Source organism: Mixophyes fleayi, chromosome 3, assembly GCF_038048845.1.
Source record: "Mixophyes fleayi isolate aMixFle1 chromosome 3, aMixFle1.hap1, whole genome shotgun sequence".
Classification (NCBI taxonomy): domain Eukaryota; kingdom Metazoa; phylum Chordata; class Amphibia; order Anura; family Limnodynastidae; genus Mixophyes; species Mixophyes fleayi.
The window spans coordinates 39,343,572-39,369,258 of NC_134404.1; the positions used below are offsets into that span (position 1 = coordinate 39,343,572).

The 25,687-nt window shown below is 43.7% G+C and overlaps 1 protein-coding gene across 2 annotated transcripts in view; it reads left to right on the forward strand.

The window, feature by feature from the left end:
• The window catches only part of WDR35 (WD repeat domain 35), a 58,589-nt gene extending 33,272 nt beyond the window's left edge, over positions 1 to 25,317 (forward strand). Inside the window, exons 19-28 of one of the 2 annotated variants that reach the window (XM_075201389.1) lie at positions 1,514 to 1,650; positions 4,380 to 4,583; positions 7,191 to 7,337; positions 8,577 to 8,709; positions 9,185 to 9,295; positions 10,650 to 10,814; positions 21,113 to 21,253; positions 21,454 to 21,610; positions 22,805 to 23,045; positions 24,459 to 25,317. In XM_075201389.1, the coding sequence (XP_075057490.1) occupies positions 1,514 to 1,650; positions 4,380 to 4,583; positions 7,191 to 7,337; positions 8,577 to 8,709; positions 9,185 to 9,295; positions 10,650 to 10,814; positions 21,113 to 21,253; positions 21,454 to 21,610; positions 22,805 to 23,045; positions 24,459 to 24,534 (1,512 nt within the window). In that variant the 3' untranslated portion in view covers positions 24,535 to 25,317. Of the gene's footprint in view, positions 1 to 1,513; positions 1,651 to 4,379; positions 4,584 to 7,190; positions 7,338 to 8,576; positions 8,710 to 9,184; positions 9,296 to 10,649; positions 10,815 to 21,112; positions 21,254 to 21,453; positions 21,611 to 22,804; positions 23,046 to 24,453 lie in introns of both variants that reach the window. The other variant, XM_075201388.1, reaches the window with a different exon arrangement.
• The last annotated feature ends 370 nt before the right edge of the window (positions 25,318 to 25,687 follow it).

Below are 25,687 nucleotides of genomic sequence, written 5' to 3' on the forward strand. Positions count from 1 at the left end.
TTTGGAGTGCCAGGGTTGGGGTTTGGAGCAGCGGGGGTGGACGGAGTGGGCAGGGCCGACCGCGTCCAGAGCGGAGGTGAGGGTGTGATTGTAGAGGGAGACCGCCTGGTTGGGGCAGGCCTGGGAGGAAAGGGGAGAAAGGAGGGTATCGAGAGAGGAGGACAGAGAGGCAGGGTCAAGAGCGTCGAGGTTGCGTATGGACAGAGTAGGTTTGGGCAGGGGGAGGGGAGCAGGAGAAGAGGAGAGAGAGAAGGAGAGGAGATAGAGAAGGAGAGGAGATGGTGGTCGGATAGAAGAAAGGGAGAGATGGAGAAGTCGGAGAGTCTACATAGGTAGGAGAAGACAAGATCAAGGGAGTGACCAAGGCAGTGGGTAGAGGAGTAGGTCCATTGGGTGAGACCAAGGGAGGAAGAGAGGGTGAGCAGTTTGCTGGAAGCAGGGTAGGTGGGGTTGTCGATGAGGATGTTAAAGTCACCGAAAATAATTGAGGGGAGATCGGAGGACAGGTGGTGAGGAAGCCAGCTAGCAAAGTTGTCAAGGAAGAGGGAGGTGGGGCCAGGGGGGCGGTAGATGACAGTGACGCGGAGACGGATGGGGTAGAAGAGGCGGATGGAGTGAGCTTCAAAGTAGGAGAAGGAGAGGGAGGGTTCAGGGGGAATGACACAAAAAGTACAGGTGTAGAAGAGGAGGAGGCCCACACCACCGCCTGGGCGGGCACCAGGCCTGGCGGAGTGGGTGAAGGAGAGGCCACCATAGGAGAGGGCAGCGGGGGAAGTAGTATCAGAATCGGAGAGCCAGGTTTCAGTAACGGCAAGAAGGCTAAAGGAGTTGGATAGAAAGAGGTTGTGGATAGCAGTCAGCTTGTTGCGGACGGATCTGGCATTCCAGAGGGCACAGAAGAAAGGGGGAGAGGAGATGGGGGGAAATGGGGATGAGGTTAGCAAGATGAGCAGCGCGCAGGGGAGAAACGGGAGAGGTAGGGTGGGGGGAGAGTATGGGTATGGAGTGAGAGCGGGGAGGCATAGTAGGGAGAGAGAGTAACAGAACAGTGAGATAGTGGGGACAATGAAAAACAGGTAAGAACAATGGCAGGAAGACAATGACAAGGTGGAAGACAATAACGAATTAGGGCGTGGAGGGCATGGAACAACAGTACAGTGAGATAATAAGGACAATGAAAACGGGTAAGAATGATAGCAGAACATTAAGATAATAAGGACAGCGGATAACAGGTAAGAATAAGCAGGGAGACAATAGCAAGATGGAGGACAATAACCAATTAGGACGTGGAAGGCAAGGAATAACAGAAGGAGAGGTAATAAGGACAATGGAAATAGGCAAGAATAATAACAGGTAAAAGTAGTTGCTGGTAAATATAAAATCAGGAAAAACAAAATAATGGCATATAAAATAATGTTTTATATGCAGTTGATGCAGTTAAGCCAGGGATTCAGCAGGAGAAGGGTTAATGATGATTTAAATGTATAAAATAACCGGTTATCTTCCCATACAGGATCCTGAACACCCTAACAAGGACTACATCATTAATTTTGAAATCCGCTCCCTGCGAGATAGCCGAGCGTTGATTGAGAAAGTTGGGATTGAGGACGCTTCACAGTTTATAGAGGACAACCCTCACCCGAGACTCTGGTAAATGGATGAAGAAAATGTATTAATATTGTATACTAACAAAGTATGTTGTACTTACTATATACAGTAGGGAAAAGAAAATGTTTTCAGTTTTCACTGGGTATGTTATGTGATTTTAAAGTTCAGCTGTTAATTACATACCGAACAATTATATGAAATGACAGTATATTAACAAACATTTTTGCATTTCCTGCCTATTGCAAAACTGTATGGTTCCTGTCATATTCATGTCTTTATAACATGGTATGACGAATGTTACGTAGCTTCCATACAGTTAATGACATGATTCGATTTGTTAAGCCCTGCCCCCACTGTGCAGTGGCGCAAATCACCCACCCTCCCGCACTTGCCAGGAGATCCCATAGGGGAGGTCATCTGGCGAGTGCGGGAGGGTGGGTAATTTGCGTCACTGCACAGGGGTGAATGGAAAGTTTGTTGTACCGCATTACATGTAAATACTGTGAAGGAAGACCAGCTTAAGGATTTCAGATGACCAAAATAAAACTATCTAACTTACAATTATATCTGTTCCAGGGGGTTTTGCATAATTTCAACAAGAGAACAATAGTACTGGAAAGTATGTCCTCATATTAAGATCCATTTTGTTGGAGTCTTGGTATAGAGTTTAATATTGTTCATTTTTATCTTAAGGAAAATGGCCACAGTAATAGAAAGAAATGACTCACATGTCATGGTCCCTTTCTCCGTAGAAATTCCAGTATCCCTGATGGTGACTAATGACTTATTTTAGCAGACCAGTAAAACATGTTGAATGAAAACCATAATTTTGCTAATACACATTGAGTTATTGATGGGATTGTTTTGCTATTAGGCAGATGATTTATGCAGTAATGGGTGAGAGGGGATTTGTACTGTATGTGTTACTTCCAGCAGAGCTGTGTGGAATGTGAGAGACATTCAGGTCTAGACTGCAGCAGGAATGTATGTGAGCGACGGAGCGATGTATAGAAAATAAACCCAGCTACAGAGGATACCTTATGTCCAGGTGTTACACGGGTCATAAAGTAATCACAATAATAAACTAAATCTGTACAGTCCAGTCCCTGGGCCTCTACTAGCTGGGTGAAAAATAATAAAAAAATAAAAAAGTAAAAAAATGAAAATAAAGTAAATGTAAGTATAAGCACAGGTCCTTCTGGAGAGTTTACTACTTATTGACGCATAGGACCCCATTCACAATGCACACTAGAAATTGGCTTTGCAGTAGTGCAGCTTAGGGGGTCTGCCCAGACCAGTGCAAGGTGCGGCCTCTTGGGAGATGGGGAAGGGTGGAGAAGTGTGATCATCACATCTGTGTTCACCTCCTACCATCTTATACTTACCCCTTTCATTAAAACAAACTATTTGGGTTTTTTTCTCTTAAAACACTGTTTGGTTTAGCATCATTTATGACTTCATTTAATCATGAGATTGAGGCGACATTGACTTTTATTACATATGGTCCTTTTGTGGCCATGAGTTCAATTCCTGACCATGGCCTTATCTGTGTGGCGTTTGTATGTTCTCCCCGTGTTTGCGTGGGTTTCCTCCAGGTGCTCTGGTTTCCTCCCACACTCCAAAAACATACTGGTAGGTTAATTGGCTGCTATCAAACATTGAGCCTAGTATGTGGGAATTTAGACTGTAAGCTCCAATGGGGCAGGGACTGATGTGAGTGAGTTCTCTGTACAGCGCTGCGGAATCAATGGCGCTATATAAATAAATGATGATGATGATTTTGTATGCAAAAGTATGGTACAAAGCACATCCCATTAAAATTATAGTGCTGAGAAGTCAGACTGATTGTCTTGCAGTCCACTAGGTAACAGAAATGGCCTCTACAGACTGGTGATTGGTGGATTAACACACACAGTCATATGACTTACCCTACTACTCTCTAGCAAGATTTTACAACCTCCCATTTACCTCTTCCTGTTACAGTGTATACTCTCTGGGGGGAATTCAATTGCCTGCGGTACTGCCGAAAGTAAAGCAGCCTGCGCAGTATTACCGATATTAAGGTAATCTTTTAACGCTGGTTTTTGCTCGCAGCTCAGGGAGATGCGAGCAAAAATCAGGGTTAAAATAACTGTATTAACGGTGATATAATTAATGCTGCGTTGAGCACGGCCGAATTGAATTCCCCCCTTTTGTGTTGAGTTGAGCTTTGAGACAAGACTCTAGACTGTAAGCTCCCACGACCAGGGCCCTCTCTACTCTCTATCCGACATCTGCACCTCCTTCACTAACCTGGTGTGCACTTGTTCTGGTTTTATGTATGTTCTGTATTTGTATGATCTGTAACCCTGACTGTTCGACACTGCAGAGATTTGTGGCCTTACAGTTCAACGTCTGGTCCTATATCACTGCCTGGGACCTTTTGATTTGCTAGAAATCCTATGGTCTATACCCCACTCTTCCCTTACTGCATCTAATTGCATTATCTATTAATAACATTATACCCTATAAAATATTACTGTTGTAAATTTTAACATACAACTGTATCACCCCTCTGGCTGGAACCTTGTCATGGTCCCACCGTGAATAACTTCTGTGTGCTGTGTTTGATGTATGCTGTGCTTGTTGCTGCCCAACGTTCTAGTATGTATAGCTGTGTATCTGTATCCTTAACATGTGGTATTGCATAGGGAGGCTGCTGTGGAACAAGTATCGTGATTCATCTATAAAAATAGTAAAATAAGTAATGTAATATAATTTGCCCCCTCCAGGCGCTTACTGGCAGAAGCTGCCCTTCAGAAGCTGGACCTAGAAACCGCTGAGCAAGCGTTTGTGCGCTGTACGGACTACCAGGGCATAGGCTTTGTGAAACGACTGGGCAACCTGCAGAGCGAGCCCATGAAGCAAGCAGAGGTCTCCGCCTATTTTGGCAAGTTTGAGGAAGCAGAGAGGATGTATCTGGATATGGACAGGAGGTGAGACGTGAAAGTGGCTGGGCTTCTCCTCACATTCCATCCTTCTCCTCACATGCCATCCTTCTCCTCACATGCCATCCTTCTCCTCACATGCCATCCTTCTCCTCACATGCCATCCTTCTCCTCACATGCCATCCTTCTCCTCACATGCCATCCTTCTCCTCACATGCCATCCTTCTCCTCACATGCCATCCTTCTCCTCACATTCCATCCTTCTCCTCACATGCCATCCTTCTTCTCACATTCCATCCTTCTCCTCACATTCCATCCTTCTCTTCACATTCCATCCTTCTCCTCACATTCCATCCTTCTCCTCACATTCCATCCTTCTCTTCACATTCCATCCTTCTCTTCACATTCCATCCTTCTCCTCACATTCCATCCTTCTCCTCACATTCCATCCTTCTCCTCACATGCCATCCTTCTCCTCACATGCCATCCTTCTCCTCACATGCCATCCTTCTCCTCACATTCCATCCTTCTCCTCACATTCCATCCTTCTCCTCACATTCCATCCTTCTCTTCACATTCCATCCTTCTCTTCACATTCCATCCTTCTCTTCACATTCCATCCTTCTCTTCACATTCCATCCTTCTCTTCACATTCCATCCTTCATTTCACATGCCATCCTTCTCCTCACATGCCATCCTTCTCCTCACATGCCATCCTTCTCCTCACATGCCATCCTTCTCCCCACATGCCATCCTTCTCCCCACATGCCATCCTTCTCTTCACATGCCATCCTTCTCTTCACATGCCATCCTTCTCTTCACATGCCATCCTTCTCTTCACATGCCATCCTTCTCTTCACATGCCATCCTTCTCTTCACATGCCATCCTTCTCTTCACATGCCATCCTTCTCTTCACATTCCATCCTTCATTTCACATTCCATCCTTCATTTCACATGCCATCCTTCATTTCACATGCCATCCTTCTCCCCACATGCCATCCTTCTCCTCACATGCCATCCTTCTCCCCACATGCCATCCTTCTCTTCACATGCCATCCTTCTCTTCACATGCCATCCTTCTCTTCACATGCCATCCTTCTCCTCACATGCCATCCTTCTCCTCACATGCCATCCTTCTCCTCACATGCCATCCTTCTCCTCACATGCCATCCTTCTCCTCACATGCCATCCTTCTCCTCACATGCCATCCTTCTCCTCACATTCCATCCTTCTCCTTCATCCTTGGTGTTTTAAATGAAAGTACTTTGAAAGACAATTTTGGGGTTTTCAGTGTTTGTGAACTTAGTGTAACTGGAACATATTGGTTGCTCCTTGGTTTGTACTTAATATATTCATTGCTGAAGTGTTGCCTATTCATGAAAATAGCAGTGATAAATGTACCAGAGATAATTGCCATATATAATAAAGCTTGGGGGACAGCTCCACACTGCTGTGGTTACAGTAAGCTGAAGTATTTTCTACGGCCTAAGCATAAAATCTGCCTCATTCAGGGTTTGTTCACACATATGGGAAAATGCACGAAATCATCCTTTTTTAATGCACGTTTCAGTGTGACTTAGAGGCTTTAATGCCGACTTACATCCGAGTGCTTAATTTCTCATGTTAACTACCAGTAGAGCAGCAGAACACACCACATGTAAATGTGTTGATAGTTGTTTTTAAGGTCTATGTAAATGAGGTCTGAGTGTTCCTGAATGATCACAGCAGCAGCGTCCATCCGTGTGACTGTGTGGACAGAGCTGCATGAGGCAGGGGCAGAGAAGATCAGCATTGTACAGCCCATTGGATCAGGACCCCAACCGGAGTCCTAGAATCTGTTGTGGGATGTCCGATATGTAATAGATTATTGTGGGACCAACCTCTTTTTGTGTCCTAGACCAGTGACACATTGTCCTAACCCCCCTCAAGGTCAAACTTGCCTGCACATAGACACAAAGGAATTGGTTTTGCTGACATACTCTGTGCTGCTTTTAACATTCTAAATCTCTGCCCACTTCATCTCCTTTACATGCATGGGTACCTTGTTTTGAAGAATAATTAAAATGCATTTAAAAACATTTCGATGCTAGCCGAGATTCCTTTAAGACATAAATCATTCTGGATGGATTTCATAACAGACTCTCTTATTAAAGTACAGGATCTTCTAAGAGACACTCCCAAAATACACAGTTTCATCCTTTTCACGCATACATACAACAAACTTTTATAGACAGTGTGTGGTTCTGCCCGGTGACAGCTTTTCTTGTAAATCATCATTAGAATGATATAACTGAACTGGTAACTGGAATATATATGTAATCCCTTGTAACCCATGGACGTAATGCTTCAAGAGTGGCAATTTTAGCACCCCACTGCAAAATGATGGATATTGAGGGTTAGAGACGCTATTCACATGGAAGACCTGACCCTTACAATATATTTAGAAAGATTACTTTTAATTATTTCCGTAATATGTAGTATACATTAATGTATAGAGAATGCAAAGATCTAGTGATAGATTTTTTAACATGTATTGTTAAACTGTTTCATCAGTAGCAGCCTGAACATCCACCTTTGCACATCTTCTATTGTGTACTTAGATCACTTATTTAAGATACACGACTTACAAGATAATGGCTGTAATCACTTTCCAGAGACCTGGCTATCAGCCTGCGGATAAAACTGGGGGACTGGTTCCGAGTGTTGCAGCTGCTGAGGACTGGATCTGGCGCCTCGGACGACACCCTGCTGGAGCAGGCCTACAATGCCATTGGTGACTATTTTGCAGACCGACAGAAATGGTATGAGCCAAAGGATAGTTATTTTGGGGGGGAAAAAAATTGATAATGAATTTCCCATTTGTTTGCAGGAAACAATGTAACAGTGTATAGTTTTTACCACCAAATGACCATTAAACAGCAAATAGGTTGTCCAAATTAGTAGAAAGTAAATGCATTCTGTTTATTGGAATGGGTGCTGTAGGTGGCAGGAAATTAAGATCTGCGGAGACAGAAAATGTAATAGTTTTATTTAGTATTTTGAACACTGGGTTTCTCCCCTCCTGCAGTTTCCCTTAGAAGAGCGCACTGGCTGCAGGTGCTGTCATGTGACAGGGGAGCCGCAGTCCCTACTGGTTGCAGAGTGTTAATACTTATATTGCAGGCTTTTCTAAGTTCTCAGACATGTCTATTCTCACTTGTTATCACCATCATCATCATTTATTTATATAGCGCCACTAATTCTGCAGCGCTGTACAGAGAACTCACATCAGTCCCTGCCCCATTGGAGCTTACAGTCTAAATTCTCTAGCATACATACACACACATAGACAGAGACACAGACTAGGGTCAATATGATAGCAGCCAATTGTTTTTGGATTGTGGGAGGAAACCAGAGCACCCGGAGGAAACCCACGTAAACACGGGGAGAACATACAAACTCCACACAGATAAGGCCATGGTCGGGCATTGAACTCATGACCCCAGTGCTGTGAGGCAGAAGTGCTAACCACTTAGCCACCATGCTGCCCGTTCTGTAATTTATAGGCTAGCAGTTAATCTCTGGTGTTTTGTAGCTTAAATTACACCAGCCCAAAGCAATTGCCAACTCATGTTTAAATAAAAAAGGGCTTAATTGTAATCTAATAGAAATTTAAATGATATCTGCTTGATCCCAACCCTGTAAACAGAGTCTCAAGTTTTAGTGGTCATTTAGAAACTGTGATATGAGATTGTATATTTTATTAGTGCACAAGCTAAACATATAGCATTTGAATCATTGTGGTACAGCGTGGGACTTTTTCGCCTGAGCCTCTGCAGTAGTTTGTTTGGCTTCAGAATACAGCTGGAGAAATAATGGTTACTGTATTTGTTGTTTTGTTTCTTCTCTTTGTACACAGATTATTAATTTTTAATTTGGAGAGACATCAGTCGGCTCTGTTATACTGATGTTAGTTTATTGCATGGAGATTTTAGTTGGGTTGTTTCAGAAATCATCCAATGCCGTCTCTTACTATCGTCTTGTTGTGTGTGTCTGTGTAGGGTGAACGCTGTGCAGTACTATGTACAGGGCAGAAACCAGGAACGCCTGGCAGAGTGCTACTACATGCTGGAAGATTACGATGGGTTTGAGATTCTGGCCAATTCTTTGCCTGAGAACCATAAACTGCTCCCAGTAAGTCCTGGAAGTACGGGAGGATATTTGAATAAATATACTGTATAGATAAGAAGACTAGACACGATAAGAAGTCTGATCTGTAGAGTGCTGGCCACGTGGGCCTCACATACTCCGCAAAGAACGTGTAACAGGAGGGGATTTCCTTATGTACATATGTGCACACATAGAAGTAACACGCTTTATATTCTAGGTCTATTTACTTGTGCACTGACATCCAGCGGTTGTGCCGCATATATAGTCATAACATACTCCGGCAATTCAGGTAGTTTTAGCTCTATGATCAAATCTGTTGTCGATGTAGTATTAGCAGTGCTGTAAGAAAATAGTTTAAATGATTAAAGGGTTAAATGTATAATGTTTAATACACAAAGGGCAGTAATGGTTCCTCTTGTTGCTGATGCTGGAGAGCTGACTTGCTGTAGCTGGGTCCCAGCATCCTCTCTGCTCAGTAATATCATGTCTTTCTGAACAGGACATCGCCCGCATGTTTGTGACCGTGGGGATGTGTGAGCAGGCTGTGGCCGCCTTTCTGAAGTGTAACATGCCCAAAGCTGCCGTAGACGCCTGCATTCACTTAAATCAGGTAAGCAGGATACTAAAATAGGAAACAGCATTTTTGTTTTTCTCTTTTTCTATCTCATCATCCTACTTTTTCATTCACCCCATTTTATTGACCTCACCCTTATAATTTGTATTGCTTTACCTTCCATCTTTTACCTAATAACCTATTTATCTCATGTACTACACCCCACCCGTCTCTTCTCTCCTGAAGTTTTCCATTCATAGTGCTGCAATTTAGTAAATACCATTGGGAATTCAGTGCTTGTGTGTCTACTGACCTCCGACTCTGCATATACCCTGCTATGCTTTGTACTGCAATCACTGCAGATTATTACACCTGCAAACATGTTTATCATTGATCTTCTTTCTGACAGATGACACACACAGTATACTTCTTTTTTTATTTTTGGTCAATAGAGTTTATAAAGGTGTCATTGTCTCCTGACGGAGTGTTTATTATTCAGATCCACTTTTAGAGACACCCAAGCTGCATTCACTGCAGTGAACACAGCAAAAAAACAACACAGGTTTGGCAAATAGTTAAATGCAGTTGACATGTAATCTATTTACTCTATTAAATATCCAAGTAGTACTAGGAAAATAGTGAAATATCACATGATGAGTCGCTCGGCTTTACATGACACTAGAATCATTCTTCCAATATTAGGCTTTATATAACATAACACCTGCTGTCTCAGTGTCTAGTCTGCTCTATTGAATGGTTCTGGTGCTCACTTATAAACATAAACAGTACGAGTGCAGCTTAACTCACTACATGACCTGTCTGACCTGCATTCTACAACACTTCAATCTCCCATGAATGTGCAATGTGTATATGCCCTGAACTGTATTTTGTGAGCATCCTCTCGTATTGTTTGCAAACACAAGGGGTGACAGGTGGAAATCTTAGCACATGACAACCCGGCACTGAAATCCCACATAACTCACTGTATATTTTTGTAGTGCTGAGTTTTCACAGCTCTAAGAGAATGTTCCTTCTGTGTATTACTCTGCAGACACTATAGTAACCTATTCATAAAACACAAATTGTCAATTGTAGTGGGAGATCCGCTTAGATCTCCTGTGCCCTTATGAACTAAAACTGTTTTGCTATTGTTTAACGTGCAGCTGTTACCTGGGCCAGGGGGCAGGGGGGCGTCTGCCCTCCGGTCCGGTCCCATAGTGGGCTACCTTGGGCTGAGTCACTGGGCCACCTGCATTTATTTTTCTTTAAAATGGTCCTAATAGGCTGCTGAGTTGAGTCTTGCCCCCCTGGGCTAAAATTTGCCAGCCCTCCCCTGCCTGTCATCTACACGCAGTGGGTGCAACTACCGATCAATTGCCCAGATCTGACGTAGTTGTGTTCTCTCTTGCAGTGGAATAAAGCCGTCGAGTTAGCCAAAAGCCACAACATGAAAGAGATTGGATCGTTGCTGGCCAAGTACGCCTCCCATTTGTTAGAGAAGAATAAAACACTGGACGCTATTGAGCTTTACCGGAAAGCTAATTACTTCCTGGATGCAGCCAAGCTCCTTTTTAAGGTACGGATGGTACCTGTAACCACATGTTCCTGTATTCATGTCCGGTGTAATCTTCTGAGTGTCAGAATGTGCACTGTCAGTTGTACCACTATTTACACGACCACACGCACCTTATATCAGCCAATAAATCTATAAATTAGGGTGATACAATGAAACAGAATACCTTGTACCTAATTAATTGTTTCATTTTAGGTTTATTGATCTTTTAATGTTTCTGTGTTTGCAGTCAAGTTAGGTGAATGCTTCTATTAGATTATAGGAACACCAGTGATTTTGCTCAGTCGTACCTGATGATCAGTAGACAAAGGAAGGAGAGTCGTAGAAGGATGATACTGAGCAGGCAAACTGGCCTTCTAACATAATCCATAATAGATAATACAAGATGAATGAGAGAATTTAAAGCAAGGCCTAAGTTTCCCCATAATCTTTTATGTTTTAGCCCAGTGTGTATCTACATAGGGATCTATGAATTCTGGGATTCCTTTTACCGATCATTAAAAGCAGCAAAGCACACAGGGTCTGCTCACGAGAATCTGAATTAGCTATTTAAGTCTAAGTTTGTGGTCGTCAGTTTCTTCTGACGTCACATTTGCTTATCCCAATATGATGATTTCACATTGCCAAGTCCAATTAGATAGTCCTAATGTAAGCGGTGTGTCTGCCTCTAGGAAGGGTGAGACGTGTATATTGGTATCGGAGAGATTCCTGCATATGATCATACATGTGGACACAGGATTCACATCTATTCCAGCAAATAATAAATGTTTGCCAGTGTACAAGTAGCTTTTCTCCTTCTGAAAGTGAATTTGCTTTATGTCAAATACTTTCTTGTGATCGTTTTTCCAAATAGAACAATCCACCTGCTATAAAGTTTTTTTAGTGAATCTCTTTTAATAACGGCCGACTGGCTCTTACGTGAGCTTCTAGCCTTAGCCAGGTGGTGTGTGGGCGAGACCTCCCACATAGCATTATACAGCAGATGTCGCCACGGCAGAATGTTCAGCATGAATAGCTTGCAGCACCTCTGAATATTTCATTGTCAACGTGAGCATTATTAAGAGATTGTTAATTTAATCTGTGTTGCAACTTGATTTCTTTTGTAAAAAGTAAACAAGTGCTGCCATCTAGTGATTATTTTATGCACAGCTGCAGAATATGTTTGATTTATTGTACAGGGAGAAGTGTTCTGCCTCACTTTGTAGTTGAACAGATCTCTTTCATCAGAAATAAATTATTTTCACCTACTTCCCGCTGTTCAGTGGATGCTGCCTTGAGAGACGGCACTTTTTAATTTAATGAACAGCAGTTGCACAATTCACAACTCTATATATATATGTATACACTGTATTTATAATCTATATTTTAAATAACTGCGTAGAGCAACTGTATGCAACTTAATATTTTTCAGGGTTCTCACAGGTAGCTCTTGGTCTCAAACGGGAGCCGTAGAGTAACTTTGCGATGATGTGTTAGCAACTGTACTACCCAGTCATGGATTAACTATGTGAACTGTTCACTGCACGGATACACAGTGACCTGCTACACAGACTGTGTGACTGCACTGTGCTCACTCTGTGACATCACCATCCAATCACACACTAACCTGCTACATAGACTGTGTGACTGCACTGCGCTCACTGTGTGACATCATCACCATCCAATCACACACTAACCTGCTACATAGACTGTGTGACTGCACTGCGCTCACTGTGTGACATCATCACCATCCAATCACACACTAACCTGCTACATAGACTGTGTGACTGCACTGCTCTCACTGTGTGACATCATCACCATCCAATCACACACTAACCTGCTACATAGACTGTGTGACTGCACTGCTGTCACTGTGTGACATCATCACCATCCAATCACACACTAACCTGCTACATAGACTGTGTGACTGCGCTGTGCTCACTCTGTGACATCACCATCCAATCACACACTAACCTGCTACATAGACTGTGTGACTGCACTGCGCTCACTGTGTGACATCATCACCATCCAATCACACACTAACCTGCTACATAGACTGTGTGACTGCACTGCTCTCACTGTGTGACATCACCATCCAATCACACACTAACCTGCTAGATAGACCGTGTGACTGCACTGTGCTCACTCTGTGACATCACCATCCAATCACACACTAACCTGCTACATAGACTGTGTGACTGCACTGCGCTCACTGTGTGACATCACCATCCAATCACACACTAACCTGCTACATAGACTGTGTGACTGCACTGTGCTCACTCTGTGACATCACCATCCAATCACACACTAACCTGCTAGATAGACCGTGTGACTGCACTGTGCTCACTCTGTGACATCACCATCCAATCACACACTAACCTGCTACATAGACTGTGTGACTGCACTGCGCTCACTGTGTGACATCATCACCATCCAATCACACACTAACCTGCTACATAGACTGTGTGACTGCACTGCTCTCACTGTGTGACATCATCACCATCCAATCACACACTAACCTGCTACATAGACTGTGTGACTGCACTGCGCTCACTCTGTCACATAAGAAGTAGGCAGAACCACAGAGGGGCAAAAACTCTACTCAGACCAACCTTGAGGGGCTGCCTTTTGCCCACCATAGGCTTCATGTAAGCACTACTTTCATTTTAGTGTTGCTGCACGTAAACATATTTCTCTTTCATCCAGTCTGGGGGACACTGCTTACCATGGGGTTGTGGAGGGGAGCACGGGAGTTGGCACCTAGCTAGTTAATCTTTAGCACTGCTGACAGACCCCTCCCCTCTACAATCCCCCCGCCTCTTCCTCCTCAGTTTTTTTTAGGTGCCCATGGAGTTGGGCAGTGTTTTAGCTTCTGCATGTATTTTTTACTTTGATTTTATTTTATTTCATTTTATTTCTCTTTAATCCAGGTGGCAGACATGGGAGTGTGTTCTATTATAGAGAACACACTCCCAGCATAGCAGCGCAGGCACTACCCTGTCAGATGAGAGCCAGAGGCTCTCACTGACAGAGAGAGAAGAATAGGGTGCCTGAATAGTCTCTCCGAACCGCTGTCACTCCTGGAGCCTTCCCGATAACCGGCGCTGCCACTGCAGACATAGAGCGCCGGTTATTGGAGATTACAAATGCCGGTGGCCATCTTGGATCCGCGGAGCAGCGAGGGAAAGAAGGGGGCCATACCAAAAGCCCCCCTCATACATAGGAGGGGGCATCGGGGTGCTAACCGCTGTGAAGACCTCAACTCTTGAGGTCTCCACTACTCTGCCACATACCATTTTTTTTTTTTTTTATTTCAAAAAACGGAGCAAGCTGTAAGACAGACAGCATTATCAGAGAGGGGGAAGCTAAGACATATAGCTCCCCCGCCCTCCAGAGAGAAGTGGATTAGCCCGGTCTTCTTGCGCCAAGGAGAAGCCCGGGAAAAGGACACAGTTCAGAGGGAGCAGGCACCAGGACTGCTGTTGGACTTCTCCCCTGTTTGGCCTATGGGCTAAATATCTGACTTATTTAAACACATATTACTGTATTTGCTGTCTACAAAGTGGACTAGTAGGGGTTATATTGTAGTTCTCCTACTTGCCAAAATATTTTATATTGTGTTTTAAAAAATTACAAGTACAATTTTTATGTCAGATTAGTTGATTACTTGTTCTTTCCCACTTTTCTCTCTACACTCTCTCTCTCTATCTCAGCTAAATCTAACAATTTAAGTCATGTGTGTTTGGTGTGCCTTCCTTTATAAAAATGACAGATAAAGGAAAGGGCCCTATGGCAAAGTATTCAAAAGTGTTCAAGATATAATGTAAAATTACCTTGTGGGCAGAAAGACCCGTTGGCGCTCTGCTCTGTCTGCGAAGCAGGGGTCCCCCCTGCGCAAACCCAGCATATTTCAGCCCCACTGACGGAGGAACCAGCCTGGGTGGCCTCCCTGACACAGTCGGTTTCCTCTTTAGCACAGGTGGTTTTACAATCCAATCAGTTGCTATCTAGTGTGGCAGCCTCGGTGGGCAATAATGCTAGTACACCTTTGGGCCTCCCTGCTACCTCAGGTTCTATTGGAACGTCTATACCAGGACCTTCCTCATTGCTTACGGACCAGGCCCCTGTTCCCACAGAACCGGCATGGTCCGCAGCATTTATAAAGGGTTTGGATAAACTAAACCAGTTACTTGAATCCCCAAACATCCCGCCTGCTAAAAGTAAGCGGCCTAGATCCCCTAATACCCTTATGGTCCTTTCAGACTCTGAGGGGTTTTCAGAGGAGGAGGGGGAAATAAATTCTGATCCTGACCAGGTTCAACCTTTGGAACAGGAAGAAAACACTAAAAGCCAATTTATTGATGATTTGGTTTTAGCGGTGAGACAAGCGTTGGACCTCCCAGAACCGAAGGATCCTACTCCTAGAGACAGAAGTCTCTTTAAGAAGGCCAAAAGGAAGGCTATCCGTTTTCCCCCTTCTGTAGAACTCAGAGATATTGCAGAGGGAGCCTGGAAACAGCCTGATAGAAGGTTCTCTGTTCCCAGAAGGTTCTCTTCCCTGTATCCATTGCAGGAGGAAGACGTGGCTCGCTGGGAGAGTATTCCTAAGGTGGATATTCCAGTAGCCCGTTTGGCCAGACACACTTTACTACCAGTCCCAGGTTCAGCAACTCTGCAGGATAGGATGCCAATGATCGCAGAGTGGAATCCCAGCTGAAATCTATATTTGAGGCTGCGGGTTCTTCCTTTAGACCCACATTTGCTTCAGCTTGGGTTGCTAGAGCCATGGAAGCATGGGCAGACCATCTGGCAGAGGCTTTACAGGACTCTGATTTACTTCCCCTGGCCTGCATTTGAAAGAGGCATCGGGGTACCTTTTATGAGGCGGCCCAGAACACAGCATCTGTGTCCTCCTCTATTCAGGCTGCATCGATTTCAGCAAGAAGAACGTTATGGCTGAAATCCTGGGAAGGCGATTCGGAATCAAAAAAGTCCATTGAAACCATTCCTTTTTCAGCAGCAGGTTTGTTTGGCCCGGAATTGGATACTATGATTTCCCAGGCAACAGGGGGCAAAAGCACTTCTTTGCCGGTATTCTCAAGTAGGGGCCGGACTCCTCGGGTCAGTCATTTAGAGGTAGACAACCAAATGCTCAAGGCTCCTCTGTCAGGGGGTAGATCCTCGTTTGCAGCTAGGCGCCAGGCCTCCAAGACACAGGAGAAGCCTGCGTCCTGATGACCACTCTACTTTGCCGGAGGTGGCGCCAGTGGGGGGACGTCTGTCTCTGTTTCGGGAACAATGGGCAGTGTCATCCCAAGACCCTTGGATTCGGGGCATTATATCAAGGGGGTACATGATAGACCTGCTGGGTCTGGTCCTATATTGTTTCTTTGTAACCCCGCTACCCCGAGATCCAACAAGAAGACAGGCAATACAGGCTTGTGTCGCCTCTCTTCTTTCGCAAAGAGTCATCTGCAGGGTCCCAGACAACCAGAAGGGACAGGGGTTTTATTCAAATCTGTTCCTGGTCAAGAAGCCGGACGGGTCCTTTCGACCCCTTTTAAACCTAAAGAACCTCAATGTGCACTTACGGGTGGACAGATTTCAGATGGAATCCCTGAGGTCGGTAATAAACGGCTTAGTGAAGGATCAGTTTATGGCTTCCATAGACATAAAGGACGCATACCTCCACATTCCCATTTGTAATGAGCAGAAGTCTCTCCTAAGATTCACAGTGGGGTCCTCCCACTATCAGTTTCGGGCCCTTCCCTTTGGCCTCTCCACAGCTCCGAGGGTCTTCACGAAGATCATGTCGGTCATGGCAGCGTGTCTTCACTTAAAGGGAGTTCAGGTCGTGCCTTATTTGGACGATCTGCTCATCAAATCCTCCTCAGAGATTTGCTTACGTCAGCACTTATCCCTCACCTTGGCAGTCCTCGAGAGCCATGGGTGGCTGATAAACTTAAAGAAATCCCAGATGGTTCCGTGTCAACGCATGGTCTTCCTGGGGCTTATCATGGATACCAGTCGGCAGAAGGTGTTCCTGCCTACGGAGAAGATCAGTTCAATCTGGGCTATAACAACTCAGGTCTTGTCCTCTCCCAATCCCTCAATTCATTTGTGCATGTGGCTGCTTGGGAAGATGGTGGCCTCCTTCGAAACAATCCCCTTCGGTCGAGCTCATTCTCGATGCTTCCAGTGGGATCTGTTACGGAAATGGTCAGGATCCCACATACACTTGGATCTCCAGAGGATCTCGCTGTCTCCGGGGGCGAGAGAATCGCTCCAGTGGTGGCTGAATCAGGATCACATGTCGGTGGGCAGGTCTTTCGCTCCATGGTCATGGATCATAGCCACTACAGATGCCAGCCTGAGAGGTTGGGGGACGGTAATCCTGCACCTCCGGCTCCAGGGACTTTGGTCGGTTCAGGAATCAGCCTTATCAATAAATGTGTTGGAGTTGAAGGCAATTCTTTTAGCCCTTCGGGGGGCCCAGTCCCTCCTCCAGGGCCACCCTGTCAGAGTTCAGTTCGACAATGCCACGGCTGTGGCATATGTCAACAGGCAGGGAGGAACCAGGAGTGCAGCTGCAATGGAAATTGCAGCTCAGATTTTTGTTTGGGCAGAACAGTATGTTCCAGCAATATCGGCAGTATTCATTCCAGGAATAAAGAATTGGGAGGCCGACTACCTAAGTCGAAATCAAATGATGCCGGGGGAGTTGTCACTCCATCCGGAAGTATTTCAGTCTCTAGTTCAGAGGTGGGGTCTTCCGGATATAGATCTCATGGCCTCCAGACATAACAAAAAAGTTCACAGGTTTTGCGCAAGGGCAAGAGACCCCTTAGCGGTGGCAGTGGACATCATGACGATGTCATGGGAGCTCAGGTTGGGATACCTGTTTCCCCCGATTCCCATGCTTCCTCCCTCAGACAAGTAAGGCAAGGCGGTCTGCCGGTAATTCTAATAGCTCCCTCATGGCCACGCCGAGTGTGGTACGCGGACATAATCTCTATGGCGGTAGGACAAGGATTTCGTCTTCCGTCACGAGACGACCTTCTTCAAGGTCCCTTCCGTCACCAGAATTTACCTCAGCTCAGTTTAACGGCATGGCTGTTGAAGCCAGCCTCTGGAGGGCTAGGGGTTTTTCCTCCAGTGTAGTGAACACTATGATGCAAGCTCAAAAGCCAGTTTCAGCTCGCATCTATCATCGGATTTGGAGAGCCTATATCAGATGGTGTGAAAATAGGACATGTCACACGTCCTCCTTTCGTGTCCCTCGCTTATTGGCTTTTCTTCAGTATGGGCTGGAAGCAGGGCTTCGTTTAGGTTCCCTAAAAGTTCAGGTATCGGCACTTTCAGTCTTTTTTCACCTGAAATTAGCGGATTTGCCAGATATCAAGACTTTTCTTCAGGGAGTCTTAGATATTCAACCTCCCTATGTTCCACCTACAGCACCATGGGATCTTAACCTGGTACTGGACATGCTTAAAAGGCCTCCTCTTGAGCCTTTACTTGAGGCAGATTTTAGGTGTTTGACCTGGAAGGTTGTTTTTCTTTTGGCAATTGCATCGGCATGTAGGGTGTTGGAATTGGGAGCTCTGTCTTGCCGGGAACCATATCTGTTTTTTCACGAGGACAGAGCGGTTTTGAGAACACTCCTCTCTTTTGTTCCAAAAGGGGTGTCCTCCTTCCATCTGAACCAGGAAATTGTAGTTCCATTTTTTTCATCTACTTCTCCGTCTGATCTGCAGTCTATGGAAAAGTTAGATGTGGTTAGGGCTCTCCGTATTTATGTCAAAAGAACATATCAAATTAGACGAACCGATTCCCTGTTTGTCCTCTATGATTCTAACAAAAGAGGCTGGCCAGCCTTTAAACAGTCCATTGCAAGATGGATTACGGCAACTATTAAGCAGGCTTACATAAGAGCTAACCTTCCTGTGCCAGAGAGACTTACGGCTTTCAGAGTGGTCCCACCCTTAGGGGGCTGCTTTAGAACGTCCCCATGGTAAGCAGTGTCCCCCAGACTGGATGAAAGACAAAAGAGGATTTATATACTTACGTTAAATCCGTTTCTCTGATTCCGTCTGGGGGACACTGCGATCCCTTCCTTCTGCCTTTCCTCTGTATGCTCTTGGTTGATTGACCTATCTCCTTGGGGCTTTTTGAATTAACTGAGGAGGAAGAGGCGGGGGGATTGTAGAGGGGAGGGGTCTGTCAGCAGTGCTAAAGATTAACTAGCTAGGTGCCAACTCCTGTGCTCCCCTCCACAACCCCATGGTAAGCAGTGTCCCCCAGATGGAATCAGAGAAACGGATTTAACGTAAGTATATAAATCCTCTTTTTTACGTATAGTCTCTTAGCAGCACACCTTCAGAATGAGGCAGACGCACTAGTGAAACAAGTCTTTCTTTTTTTTTTTTTCCTTTATTAAGGCATGAATACATTACTTCAGTTCCCACTTTGCCAGGTGTATTTAACAACTACTCAGCGTAAATAGATCACAGTTTCTCTTGAACATTTATAATAGTGTTTATGATGAATTGTAATTGTTATACTGCAACAACGCTGTCACGAACGCCCAGCCTGTACCAGATACAACAATCTGAACAGCTGGCCATGACTGGCGTCACCTTAGTCACTTAGCAATGAATACACCTTTTCTGCCACCACAAGGGATTTCCTATGGTGTCCTTACGTTCACCAAAACCACTTATTAATGTTTCACACTTAAATCGCATACACATGTAGCATGAGCCTCCCTGAACTTCGTAAGTTCACAAAGAATCACGGCGAATACGCCAGATTAAATGTATTTAATCTGAAAAATGTTTCCAAGACTTAGTTACAAAAAAGTTAATAAGACATACAATAAGTTGCACAAATAAGTTTCAGAAATAAATAGGAAATAAAATCAGAGTCACTATTTACTAGTTAAGATTTGACGTGTGTGAGTGAACACATTTGAGAAAGATGGGACATTTCAGTCTTGATAGACCCCTCATAAAAATGCACGCTGTAATGTCTAAAGCAGAAGACTTTAAACACTTCTTACAGGGTCTTCACCCCCACCTTAGGAATTACATTTTCAATTAAGTCAGATTGATTCCCAAAATGACACAGAGCTTTCCGAAGAGAGCTATGGATGTCCTGAGATCAGGAATGTTCATAGGACCTGAGTTCTCACCTCTGCTCGTTCTACTTGGCTGGTCAGGTACACATCCGCTGCATACAAATAAACTCCTCAGAGATGCTTATCTATCCCTGGGTCTGGCAAATTTCAAAACATTATTGACACTTGCATAGGTTCAGACTTGTCATTCAGCAAAGCACACATTGAGATTACATTACAAGGTTACATACAATATACATTGTCATACCTGAATATTAAGGGAAAATAACAATAGTACATAATTGTCACAAACACCATAACTCATTCCAGGCAAGACATACATAGACTGCAGTGGCACAGCATGGCACTATGGTATGAACTATCCATTTTGCTCAAAAGTTAACATGCATAATATACTCATTTCTATTTGTAGCCATAGCAAAAACAAATTCCCTCATAGCAGCTGGTGTTACGGTGGTACTAGCAGTATAACTCATTTATTGGATCATATACACTATCCTTCAGCTTCTACTGAACATGTTTGTTTCCTCTATGCTTTCTAGCCATGCATTTATATCATCAAGCAGAGGGTTTGTTTTTGTGGCAACAACTAGCTTAATCCAGTGCACGGAGCACAGCGGAGTTGTATCAAAAGTTAGGGCTACAAAGCTATGCAAGCCTGCCCGATTTTATAAATACATGGCTAAAATCAGAGAACGGAGGCAGAAAGTAAACTGAAGTCAGTTTTCTGTGAAATATCGTTAGTAAAACCAGGACCCAAAAGATCACTTACCTGGAATCCAGGGATTCTTGCACCCCCATCCCCCCTATGTCTCACACACGCCCGCTACTGCTAGTATGTTGGCTCATGCAGGACAATAAAACACAGTCTTATGGAGGTAAACAAGCTGCCTCCATAAGAGCACATATGATATACCAGACTGCCCCCCCCCATATGCAAAAAAACTACTTCTGCTCCCACATAGCATGCAGTCTGGATGATTTCCATGTAACATCTGTTTTTACATTCCGTTTATCATTTCTCTCCAGAATGATATTAAAATGGAATCGCTATCGTTCTCTGAATGGAGCGCACCTAGTTTTCTTTTTATAAATGTTTTCGGTCTCCATGGCTGGTAATTGGTGTGTATAACTGTAAGTCCCATTGGTTACATGTAGAATAAAATAGTGATTTGTGCTGTTGCAGATTGCTGACGAGGAGGCAAAGAAGCGGACAAAGCCGCTGCGTGTTAAGAAGCTGTACGTCCTGGCCGCTCTACAGGTGGAGCAATATCACACACAGATGAAGAACTCACAGAAGGGGAAACTGAAAGGAAAACAGACCGAGGTATAAGAAGACCTCACTCCCACTACAGAGTGCAAATGTTTATTTCATTTTTTTATAATTTTTTTAACCTGTGTTCCAGCCTTGACGCATTTGTCTTTTGAGTGACTTTTATTGAAGAATCTTCAATGAAAATGTTGCACAGGACATACAAACATTTGATATATTGGATAATCAGTAAAACATCCTCTGACGTTTTTCAGGCTACAACTGCGTTGGCGGGTCTGCTGGAGGAGGACAGCCTGCTCTCTGATAATCGGATCATTGACAACGCCTGGCGAGGGGCAGAAGCCTATCACTTCTTCCTGTTGGCTCAGAGACAGCTGTATGATGGATATGTAGACGCTGCCATGAGGACAGGTGGGGAATGGATACCATGTACTATTATACTGTCTGTTCTTTAGGTATTCTGCCCTCTCACTTCTAGCCTGTTATGTGATGTGAGGCAACATCTCGGTAAAGACAAAACACATTAAGGTCTAACGAGACGTCATCCAGGCAACGTATTAGTGTCGTAGAGTCGTACTGTTGGTTTGAGTATATATTTGGCCTCCTGTCTGTATTGTAATCGTTCCCTACTAGTTCCCCCTAATGACTTATCTACTTGGTTCTCAGCATGAATCCCATACGGAATACTATTAATAATTGTTTTAAAGTCTTATAACTAGATTAGTTTGTCTTGTCTTACTTCACATAATTATAACTACCCATCACATATACCACCACAATTCTGGTATTGTATGCAACATCACCTTATTTCTGAAGTGATTCCTAAACTGGTATTTAGTATTAATAGTGCTCATCACCTGTAGAACCGCCAGGCTCTATGTCGGGGTCGCCCAACCTCTGTGCCGGGGTCGCCCAACCTCTGTGCCGGGGTCGCCCAACCTCTGTGCCGGGGTCGCCCAACCTCTGTGCCGGGGTCGCCCAACCTCTGTGTCGGGGTCGCCCAACCTCTGTGTCGGGGTCGCCCAACCTCTGTGTCGGGATCGCCCAACCTCTGTGTCGGGGTCGTCGGCTTCTCGGTCGGGATCGCCCAACCTCTGTGTCGGGGTCGTCGGCCTCTCGGTCGGGATCGCCAGCCTCTACATGTGTTTGCTTTGTGATCTGGACTTTTTGCATCTCTTTCTTTTCATGTCTTTTGCTCTTTCGTGTCTTGTACTACTAGTTATTTTGATGCCTGAGTGTCCTAAAACTGTTCTGCACTGTGCCATTCAATATATATTAGTCGTACATGTTAGCAGCAATCAGCATCAGTAGATTGCTTTGGCTGCACAGCTTCAGTGTATGCAAATTTCGTTTAGCCACAAAACACAAACATGATTATCAACATTATGTACGTAATGCGCTATAAGGGCCCGGTTCCTTGCTGTATTCTGACTCATTGTGTGTGAATGAGGGGAGAGTGAAATAAAGCATTACTCACCTAAATAGTTTGTGTTTTCTGTGACGTTTCTATTCTGGAAGTATATCATATGTTGTTCTTCGCTTTTATGTAAATTACTTTAGATTTAAGTAGGCCTTTGTCTATAAATGTGTATTTGTCATTTCCAGCTCTCCACCTGAGAGATTATGAAGATATCATTCCCGCTGTGGAGATCTATTCCTTACTGGCACTTTGTGCCTGCGCTAACAGGGCATTCGGTACCTGTTCCAAGGCCTTCATTAAACTGGAATCGTTAGAGACTCTGAGCCCCGAGCAGAGGCAACAATATGAAGATCTTGCTTTAGAAATCTTCACCAAGCACAGTCCAAAGGACAGCAGGAAACCTGACGTGGACGTCTTCCTGGAAGGGTTTGTATATTGTGTAATATTGTGACACACAGACACCAGAAATAATGCTGAAGCTGCTGACACACAACTGTTCTGCAAGTTACTGTGCAGTAAAGGTGCTGTAATATCCTAGCGCATTGTAGACAATGAAAACCAACGTCATAGTGGTTGCTGTGGATTACAGCAAATGTTGTGCGCAGATACCTGGGCATCAAATCTCATCATTGGCATCAAAGTGTTTTTAATCACTGTGGTGGAGGCAGCAATGAATATATTGGATAGGATATATATTAGAAGTCATGGAGGACATTTGTGACCATATAAAGGTATTGGGCTATAGGCAGAGTGTCTTTATACAGTCATGGAACGCCAGCAGGACTTCTGATACTACAGTAGTACTTTACAACAAAGAAAGAACATTTTAGTGTTTTATTCTCCCACTTTACAAAATCCTATTCAATCATGCAATTTTTTCTTGGAATATTTTTATAAGACAAAAATTCTAACAAACGAAAACCTGACATATGTTATGCTAACAAATGTTTGCTAATATAATCAATGAATTGACATATTAGGTAAATATTTTTTAACTTTGATAACTAACTGGATACTATATATTTAAAAAATCCTATTCAGATATACTTACCCTATTTTAAAGCAGTACCATTACCTAGTAGAAGATAAGGTTCCCCTCCCCCATTACTCTTATAGCCCCAGAGAAAAACAGGGTATGAACCAGAGGACCAATCACAAGCTGCAATTAAGGGATTGCAGTTTGTGATTGGCCCTCCAGCTCACACCCACCCTCCGCTGTCATTTAAAGTCTGCTAGTGAATTAGCCGGTACTACGGAATCACAGGAGCCTGGGAACGATGATGCATGTAGAAACACAGTGTATGAACACGTGTGACATACATTGTAATGTTTGCCACTCCTTTGCATGAATGAAGTATTCCCTGACACTATAGTGAAAGATGTTGTTATCATTGATGACTAGTGATATCAGACAGCGACAATGTTAATGTTCTTTCTCAGTTTTTATTGAACAATTTCTACCACTCATATTTATATCCCATAGATCAGCGTTACCTAGATACCTGTGTCCTTGTCGATTCTCAGGTAAACTCATGGCTGTCCATGGGCTTACATATTGGACAGGCCGGATATCACTGTATTTACTATGGTAGAGAAACTGCACACTATTATCTGACTAAATAGGACTTTGTTGGCCTAGTCTGTTTCCATTGCTGATCTCTTGGGAATGACATGAGAGGTTAACCCTTTGCTATGAATGCATATGTTAGAACAGGTGATATATATATGTTCTTTTATGTACAAACATTGTGTAGGTCCATCTTAAATATTTTGAACAGAGTGGAATAACGTTTTGCATAAAATGACTAATTTAGATTATCTTTCACTCCAATAGTGCAGAAGGAAAACTCCCAACATGCATTGCTTCAGGGAGACCGATCACAGAATACCAGTTCTGGATGTGCAGTGTGTGTAAGCACGGAGTACAAGACCGCGAGATCGCCGCTTATAGCTGCTGCCCTCTCTGCCATAGCTCCACAGCATGAGCCTCTCACTTTACAGAACGTATCAATGTAAATATAGAACACTATAATAATACAGACCATTCCTTCTGGTTATTGGATGTATAGAAGTCTGTGGTTGACTAGCTTGACCGCCCAGGATTAGGCCAAATGGTGCTGTGAGAAGAGGGATAGTGAGTCTGTCCTAGGGACAATTGTTTATATACAACCAATTGTAGATCACTATTTTCCTCTGTCTCGACCAGCAACAGATTCTCCTACAGACAATTCAGGACCACTACAGAAACCATTCCCCAATCACACAGTCAAAGTAAGCAGAGTATATTTTAGGCACAATAAACATTAAATAGAATAAAAAAATATATTTCCTACTTGTTATTTATGTCTTACGGTACAAGTGGTAAACTATACTTTCTTTGGAATATTTTACCCTTAAAACACACGTGTATGCGGAACCAGTATTTGTGTGAATACAGCCTAAGCATCCACGGGGAACATCCCTGAGACAAGGGGATAGCTAGTTGTTATTAGGCAGCCTGATAGTTTTACATATACAAGGCACTTTTTATAGAGTTAAGAATACCACATTGTAAATGTATTCTACTTATTGTATGTCCCAGAAATTATAACTGTTTGTACCAACAATTGTTTTATATTGCAATTTCATTTTAAGTTTCAAATGTATTTATATGTTGATTGTTAAACTGTTGTTTCTGAATTGTAAATTACAAATGAAATCCATATATAGGTTTTACAATAGTTTATTAAAAAAACATTTTTTGCATTAATTACTCAATAAAAAACTTATTTTGAAAATTATTCATTTGTCAAATTTGTTAAAAATATTTTTTATTATTCTCTTCACATTGCTGTTCTATTACACAAATTGAATTGAAGAAGTTATAGTTTGTAGACTGTTTACTGTCGTGGATCCAATGATCAATGTTGGGGATGGTATACCTGGACAGAAATACCACTATGTGTGAGTGCTGGGGATGGTATACCGGGACAGAGACACCACTATGTGTGAGTGCTGGGGAAGGTATACAGGGACAGAGACACCACTATGTGTGAGTGCTGGGGATGGTATACCGGGACAGAAACACC